The sequence below is a fragment of the Globicephala melas genome, chromosome 9 (assembly GCF_963455315.2).
Source record: "Globicephala melas chromosome 9, mGloMel1.2, whole genome shotgun sequence".
NCBI lineage: Eukaryota > Metazoa > Chordata > Mammalia > Artiodactyla > Delphinidae > Globicephala > Globicephala melas.
This window is the reverse complement of record NC_083322.1, coordinates 6,247,540-6,256,081: the sequence shown is the minus strand read 5'-3', so window position 1 is coordinate 6,256,081 and position 8,542 is coordinate 6,247,540. Positions and strand designations below refer to the sequence as shown.

The window sequence follows — 8,542 nt, the reverse complement described above, 5'->3', positions numbered from 1 at the left end:
GTCGGGCTCTATGCTCAGCGCGGTAGGGGGATAAAGGCATATAAAAATGCGTATGAGAGAAATGCGTCAGCCAGAAGGAGGGGACGGGCTCAGAGGGGGGGTGGGGGGTGGGGTTGGGGGGTGGGCAGAGGCAACCTAGCCAGGGCTGGGCTTCTAGGAATGTGCCGGCCCCTCCCTCCCGGGACTCACTCAGGAGGAGGGAGCCCACGCTCAACGAGGGGAATGAGAATCCTGGTAGGAGGGATGCAGGGAGGCACCTGGCTGGGCGGGGCCCTGGGCGTCACCCCCAGGGTTCAAGGGCTACCTCCCCGAGGCTTTTAAGCAAATTAGGAATTTTAGGAAGACCATGCTGCAGCAATGTGGCCATTGGACTAAATAAGTGTAAGCCTGAGAACAAAGGATACCATTCAGAAGAAAAGGATTCCATCTTGGCCATCAGAGTCTGCGCCCTAACACGAGGCGTGGGGAAGGAGAGGAGAGAACGCGGAGGGGCGACACCGACGGGGTGGAACTGACACAGTGTGGGCACTAGCAGCAAGGTCGGGAGGGAGCCAGGTTTCCGTCTTGCCTGCCTGTGACAGTGGCTCCCTGCACTGTCCCGGACCCTCAGAGGGAGAGTGGGCTGCGCAGAGGAAGGCAGACTTTGGAGCTGGTTGTGCCGTCCTTGAAGCCCTCTGGGCGGGGCGGTCTCATCCTCCCTCCAGGGAAGGCATCCCTACCAGGCAGGAACTCGGCCCAAGAAAGTATTAGAGAGCAGGGCTGCAGGAGGATGGTCTCCCTCCAGGCGTGTAGATGGTCCATTCCCAGGCCTCCCCGCACCAGGAAGTCATCTCTTTCCCCAGGAGCAGCGTTGCCCAGTGATCCGGACGACATTCCACCTTTGTTGATTTCCAAGAGGAATAAAGCCGGAGGGTTAACCCAAGGATACTTTACTGCAGAAAAGGAGAAAGGGTTTTGCTCAGCCTGTGCTCACACGTGAATGTTCGCCAAAGTAACTCCTTGGAAAGTGTTCAAATGTGGCTCTGTTTCTCCCTCAAAGGATAAACGAAGCATGGAAAAGACCCCCCTCGGGATCGTCCCATTTACTCTGCCCCCTCCTTTTGTCATTTCCAAAATAATACGACTCTAGGGATTTTTCACTTTCTTCAGGATTCAGTGAACGTTTACTCTAAGCAGGAAATTTGGCTGTAGAGGGAGGTCCTTCCTGATACTGGGAACAAGAAAAGAGAAATTCGTTTACTTAGTCTCGATTCACTTACTCACAGGAAGCATGAAAACAGGGAAGTTCTGATAGATTTAAGGATTTTTTTTAAAGGATATGGAGAACGCTTCACTAGTTCAGATGTTTTCAAATGCAGATAAAAGAGACCCCAAACTCCAGTAGCTTAAGCAATAAGGGAATTTATTGGCTGACATACTGGAAACCCAGAGACAGTGCAAGCTTCAAGGCGGTGGAGTCAGTGGCTCGGGCTGACTCCATCATTCTGCTTGGCTTCAACCTCAGGTCGGTAGCCCCACGGCTGCTGTCATTCCAAGCATTACACTCAGGTCCAACAATGCTCAGAGGAGGAAGAGACTGTCTCTCTATGGGGGTCTTTCCTGGGCAAGCAGAAACCTGGCCCCAGCTCTGCAGACTTTTTCTCACTTCCCATTGGCCTGAATTGGGTCTCAGGCCTGTGCCTGAGCTGCTCACTACAAAGAAAATGAGATTGTATATAGACCAGCCAGGCAACCCTCGAACTGAGCCATCGTCATCTTCCTCTGAGGCACGTGGCTTCACCGAGGGACTGGTGGAGGCATGAACCGAGCCAGAAACCTACAAGGAAGATGGGAGCCGCGGAGATGACAAACCATGTCCTCTGCAGACCAACAGAATTTATTTCTGAAATGAACAAAGAATCCTTGAGGTGATACTTCAGAAAAGCCTCTGACAAACAGGTGAGACGGAGGAGAATTAAAGATGATACCAGATGATCAGCAGAATAAGAAGGAAAAGTACGCTGCCCCAGACAAGACAAACACAAAGAGCATCGTGCACGACGGCCCAGCGCCTGACTCGCAGGAGCGCCTTGAAGGCGCCGTTTCTCTGGGCCTCTCTCAGGTCTTGCTTTTGCTTTGCAATATGCGACCGCACCTTGGCCAGGTAGCGCACGTGACCTTCTCCATGGGGGTCGCCCCCGCCCTGCTGGAGCCGCTGTGCATCAAAGAAGAGGTCGTTGCTGAGGTAGGCGCCCTGGAGCTCCCTCTCCAGCCCCTCGACCACGGCCATCAGCTCGGCCAGCTGCTTCCTCTGCTCGTCCCCGGAGGCCTGGTTGCTGAAGGCGCAGTACCTGTGCCCGCACTCCCGGACCAGGGCCCTCAGCCTGACGTTGTCTGTGTTTGCTACGTAGTCATGCAAGGATCCGTCCCCTAAGTCCTCCTTGTGGGTGAAGAGGATGACCGTGTGTCTCAGGGCTCTCGCCCCAAAGACCTCCTTCACCCTGGTCACGGCCACCACGTCCTGCTCTGTGAAGCGCCCCAGCTGGGTCACCAGCAGCAGCACGTGAGGCCCCGGGGCCGAGAGCAGGTAGCAGTCCCCGATGTTCTCGTACGCCTCTTGGTCCTGGGCCCTCGCCTCAAACATGGGGGGCGTGTCCACCACCAGGACGCTCCTCCCATCCCACGTGCCCGTTGCGCCCTGACACTTCCTGGTCACCGACTGGGCCGCCAGCCTGGACTCAAACACTGGCTGGCAGAGGACGCTGTTCCCGGTGGCGCTCTTCCCGCTGCCTGTTTTGCCCACCAGGATGATCCGCAACCAAAATGATCCTGCATTTAAGCTCTCTTCTCCTCCACCTGTCAGAGCACACGGAAAGTTCATGCGCCATTGCCATGGACTGAATGTGTCCCCCCCAAAATCATGTGCTGAAACCCTAATCGTCAATGTGACGGTATCTGGAAGTTGGGTCTTTGGGAAGTGCTGAGGTCTAGATGAGGGCGTGAGGATGGAACTCCATGATGGAATTAGCGTCCTTCTAAGAAAAGAAAGAGACTAGAACTCTCTTTCCCCCAGATGAGGACACAGCAACCCGGAAGAGTGTTCTCCCCAGACACCAGACCTACCACACCTGGACCTTGGACCTCCCAGCCTCCAGATCAGTGAGAAATTAACGTTTGTTGATTACCACCCAGTCTGTGGTGTTTGTTTTAGCAGCCTGAACTGACAAAAAGAGTAATAAATGCCTCTTTAGGAGGAAGAGAACGAAAGATAAAAAGGAAAAGACCTAGAAGAAAGAGCGTCCCTGGATCAATCAGGCTATCACACTCTCTTTTCCCAGAACAGGGCTGGGCTCAGAGTAAATATTCTTACTTAGAGAATAAAGGGAAGTCATGCAGGGTTGGTGGAATAAATCATCCCAGCTGGTCAAAGTCCTTAGGTTCGCTCCTTTTGGGATGCTGAACTTTTCCACCCTTTCCAGAACATTCTCCCTGTTCAGTTCCCACCCTGAAGGCCTTCTGATGCTCAGAGCTTCCTACAACCACTGAATTAATTGTTAGTCGCATACTCTCATCTCCTCCCATCCCTGCCTGGTCTCTGTTTTACAAGATGGCAGGATTTTATCTGAAAGAACTTACCCTCACTAAGGACAGCATGACAGCAGATAGCCTAATAAGTTCTATTTCTTGGGGGATATGCATTTTCTTTGTTTTGAGGTGACTCTAGTCTTGTACCTTTCCCTACAGGTGGGAAGTTTGCTGACCCAATGCTGAGTTCTTGGTCCCCAGGTGTCGTGCAGGGCTCCACCAGATCTTACCTTTGATGCACGTGTCTTCTCCACCCTTCTGAAGCCCCTCCATTTTGTTCTAGACGGAAAACAGGCAGAGATTGTTCATACTCGAGTCGGATGTGACATCCGACACAAAACACCACATTTTATAGGTGAGGAGATTGAAGGGAGAAGAAAACAACTACTGAAGGTCACACATACTTTAATGGATGAGCCGAGACTAAACCCAGGGCTGCTGACCCTCAGCCTTTCTTGGCACTAGACTGAACTTCCTCACAAAGAGTGTATAGACAGTCCCAACACAAGAGCACCGCACGTGGTTTCCCACCACCTGGATTTAGCTGCTAACAGGATGCACTGCAAACGTGCTGTCCACCCAGAAGACCAACTAAGGAAGTTGGTCATATCCTGGCTTCCTGGCTCTCTGTCTTCAGGGTCTCAGTCCTGGCACCCAAACTCAAGATTGCCTCGCAAAGTTTCGCCTTGGGTAAACTCACAAAAGACGTTCTTCCCTGAGTTTCCATGGTGATGGTGGTAGAGAGGGTCACGAATCATCCCAGTTTGCCCAGGACTGAGAGGATCCCCTGATCAAAGGAACTTCAGTGTTGAAACTGGGAGAGCCCCAGGCAAACCAGGACGGGTTGGTCGCGCCAGGAGTAGGAGATTGTCGTGACCCCAGGTGGGCAGTGGGGTGGAGCATACGTCCGGTAAACAGAGGGAAGACCTGATCTGTTAGGCTCAGACCAGCTCTTATGTTACCAAAGATCTATGCTTCCATATTCTCAACTCAAATAGTCTCTGACCAGTAGCTACCTCAGGGGCATCTCTCTCCAGTCCACTCTCCTTCTTTCATTGTACCCCATATGCCTTTTTCTTGATCTTTGTCTTTCTTCCTACTTCCTACTTCCTGTGCTCAGCGAGTGGGGCCACTCAGGCCCCACCCAAGAATGACTACTCAAGCTTCACTATTGGCAAAGAACTTCACGACCCTTCCCAAAACTGCATCAGGACCTCACTGTGTGCCAAGTTTTAGAGTATTTTCTAAGGCCCAAGCAGTTAATGCTAAAGAATGAATCTCTAATTGTGGAATTTCAGCATCTGGGACAGGTGAACCGAAAAAAACTACTTTTTGGAATAAGTAGATTTCCTCCACGCTCCTTGGAATCACACCATATAGGATGTTATCTAGCCCCTCCACCTCTGAAACTGGCCACAGTGATTACCTTTGAAGGGAAAATAATTTAATAAATAAATAACTTGGGAATTATTTTAATTTGAATGTCAAAATTCAGCTTCTATCAGACAGTTTCCCGGTAATACCTTGTAATTCGTTCTAATGGTATTTTCAAGCCAAAAGAGAATTCTGCCTCAAGACTTCAACATCAGCTCCTGCCTGAGTTTCCAGCCTGCCAGTTTGGGACCTACCAGCCCCCATAAATGCGTGAGCCAATCCTTCAAATAGATTTCTTCATACGTACATCCTATTGGTTCTGTTTTTTCTGGAGAAAACTGATACATCGATCCAGCTAACTCTCTCTGTTGAAATTTGGAGAAGGAGCAAACCTGAAAATAATTCTCATCTTTGGCTGGATCTTTTCAAGCACGAAGTCTACAGGGAGGAGTTTTTAAAAGATGTGATTGCATAGGGGGGGCACATGGGGACACAGGTGTTTTTTAGATATCAGCTTATTTTCTGTGCTGATGACCTTGAAGCCAAGGTCCTCTGTTTTCTCATGTACTGCCCTTGGATCATCTTGAATGGTGGTCTCCAGAGAGGACCAGCAAGGAGGGGCTCCCAAGCATCTGAGGACACCAGGCTGGTACCAGGTAAGTGATTGGATGAATGTTAAGGGGCAGAGAAGGTGATGCTGAAAGAGCTGCAGAAACGGGAGCTGGAGGGGGGCTGGAGCTGATATGTCTGGACTCAGAGAAATCAGCTAACACTGTCCACGTCTTTTATATATGAGGAATACAGCAGCGACGTGAAGCCACCTGCAGCCAGGACTGTGGGTTGAAGGGATATCCGAGAGAGATGGCAACCCCTTCACGGTGTCTCCCGGCCAATTGGGAGTGCAGGCAGGACCAGAGTGTGCCGCCTGCCCTGTGTGCTGGGAGGGATGTTCCCCTCTGGCTGCCCCTCAGACCCTCGGGAACGGGTCAAGCAGCGCTTCTCACGTGATGTGTATGGCCAAGCGACTGGTAGCCAGCCATCTTGTAACAAGGATGAGAGGCTTAAATTCCTGCTCTCTCTGAGTCTAGCCTGAGCAGAAGGAGAAGTGAAAAAAGGAGCCCCTTCTCAAGAACCATCTTTCTCAATTATTTTGTGAGGATTTTTTTTCCCTCTCTAGTCCAAATGGCCACACCTCTGGCCAGAAGGCTGCCACCGGGTCCCAGCTGCACACCCTCCCCTGCTCTGTCCCCTGCAGATCCCTGTGCCCTTGTCACCACGTTAGTCCCCTCCCGACATCACCATCATCGTGCTTCCTCCTGGCCATCAACCTCACTGCAGAACCATCATCCTTCCATCCACTCATTGAAAATGTTACTAAATACCTAGCTTTGCTAGACACTTCTCTCCCTACACTTGGAGGACGGTTGGACCAGTTTAGAGAACAGCTCCTTCCAAAGACAGGGAAAGAAGGTGATTCCTTGTACCACCCTTGGGAAGCCCCACTTCCTGCGACGTCTCCACTGGGCAGGGCTGAAAGGAGCACGTGGGGACAGGAAAGGTAGAGGCACCCTTGGCAAAATTGTGAAATGGGCTGAAACTGGCCTGAAATGGGCCAAAACCCAGGCGGATTATCTCACTCTCATTTGCCAAAAGTATTCAGGATCTCCTCCCTACTGGCCCCACGGGAGAGGGTTGGAGAAGGTGACACGCCGATTAGGAATCATAAACAAGATGCCATGGTGAGACACCATCGCTGTCAAAGGGTGCCAAGCAGGGTAATCCTCCAGGGATAACGCCCTTGTAACTCCATCCTGGTCAGTGAGCAGGTTAAATCATTTTTCAAAACAATAAATTGTATGTCTTTCTCAGAAATAAAGCACGTGTTTTACCCAAGCGGTAAAGCACGTGTTTACCAAAGCACGTGTTTTATTTCTCAGAAATAAAGCACGTGTTTCTCAGAAATAAAGCACGTCCTGTTCCTGAAATCTTTTTCCCTCTTGAAAACAGAAACTTGCCTTCGAGTTGAGCGGTGTATGCAACAGAGACAAGCAACAGACATCAAGTCAGATTAAAATCGCAAGGCCAGTTTTCAGCCTGTTCTTCAAAGGGCATCCTATGACTTCTGGGAGCAGGTTGCAGGGAGGAGGGTCAGACCGTCCTCCCTCACCCAGCAACGTTCAGAGAACTCTATAGGTGCACCCAGATGTGGGTGCCTATGTGAATACACTTTTGCACAAACGCGAGAAATAAGCAAGCTAGTATCACCAAAGGGCTACTCTCTGAGCTCATTCTGTTCAAAATTTTAGGTTCTGAAAAATATAGTACTAGTAATATTTTCTGTTTGCAGTTATTTGGGGCTTTAAGGTATGTAATTCCTAGCCCTGATAATTTAGGAATAATGAAACTCAGGCTTAGAAAGATCACGTGTGCAGATTGACACAGATTGTTACTGGGAGAACTGCACAGAGAGGGAGAAGGAGAGGGAGGGAAGGGGAAAGAGAGAGGTAGAGAGACGAACAAGCCCTGTTACCTGGTAGGTCCTGGAAAGTTCTGCAAGTTCTCAGACGATCTTGCTGCAATCTTCCCTCCTCTCCCAGGCAGCCTCTCTCATTGGCTTCTAGTCTCTTCACAAAAACATAAGAGGAGTGGCAGATGAAAAAACCTGGCCACCAATTCTACCTGCCAGAGAGAGAGAGAGAGAAAGACTGCGTCCCCCAGGGCAGGAAAAGGACAATGTGTGAGTTTCCTCACCAAGCTATCCTCAGAGAGTGACTCAAAAGCCCTCGGAGACGCCAGAGGAAGAGGGTTTTCTTTTTTGGTTTGTCTTGGTTTTGTTTTCTTTTTAATAACAGTTCCATTTCCTTCTCCCCACCGCATCTCTGTAAGGCTTTTGTGCAGAACAAGGTCTCTGCCTGAGTTAGTCTGGAGACCCGGGGAAGCCAATGAACATCTGGGGCACAGCTGCATCCCAAACCAAGCATCCGCCGCCCTTCACTGGCCCAACTCGCATCTCCCCACGCCCACCATTTCTGTCTCCTGCATAAAGATAGCTTCTTATATGTAATTCCAGATGGCAGTGAAGGCTGAATTCAAGGCAGGCATCTTGCTTGAGACCTTCTATGGCTCTGGCCACCCTTCTTGTTTCTCTGTCAAATGCCCTGCTCTCAACTCACCCATGCTTTGACCTGAGGAGGAAACAAAGTTTGGTAGGTTTCTCCACCTAGGTGGACTTGCATTTCCACAGAAGCCAGGGACACATCCGACCCCACCCACAGTGCGATTTAGGCAAAGTGACAGGCACTTAAGAGGATAGGGGCGCCATGGCATCTCCCACTGCCCTGGTTAATGTTCTTCCTCTGCTTCTGTGCAGAGGCCCTGCTGGGGGCCCCTGGGTTGCAGGGGCTGAAGCACCTCTCTGGAGACATCCTTAGAGTGAAGGGGGCAGAGTTTGAACCATTACTTGCGCATTTGGGTTCAGAACTATAAGTTGAGAAACAGCTATAATCCGGACATTGAGCTGCAAGTAACTCTTGGTTCTTTGCCTAGAGGGGAGGGCGTTTATAATGCAGATAACACCCACGTTTCACATTTGCAATGAAAGCCA

At 50.6% G+C, this 8,542-nt stretch overlaps 1 protein-coding gene across 2 annotated transcripts; it reads right to left on the bottom strand.

The window, feature by feature from the left end:
- Positions 1 to 1,420: 1,420 nt before the first annotated feature.
- On the bottom strand, positions 1,421 to 7,720 carry LOC115851849 (GTPase IMAP family member 5-like). Of its 2 annotated transcripts, XM_060305137.2 has the most exons (4): positions 7,690 to 7,720; positions 7,469 to 7,562; positions 3,795 to 3,843; positions 1,421 to 2,835 (listed from the first exon to the last, which is right to left on the bottom strand). In XM_060305137.2, the coding sequence occupies exons 3-4, from the start codon at positions 3,835 to 3,837 to the stop codon at positions 1,955 to 1,957; spliced, it is 924 nt and encodes a 307-aa protein (XP_060161120.1). In that variant the 5' UTR covers positions 3,838 to 3,843; positions 7,469 to 7,562; positions 7,690 to 7,720; the 3' UTR covers positions 1,421 to 1,954. The 2 variants fall into 2 exon arrangements, with proteins under 2 accessions (XP_060161120.1, XP_030710069.2); XM_030854209.3 differs by lacking the exon at positions 7,690 to 7,720 and having other exon boundaries at positions 7,469 to 7,683.
- Between the last annotated feature and the right edge of the window lie 822 nt (positions 7,721 to 8,542).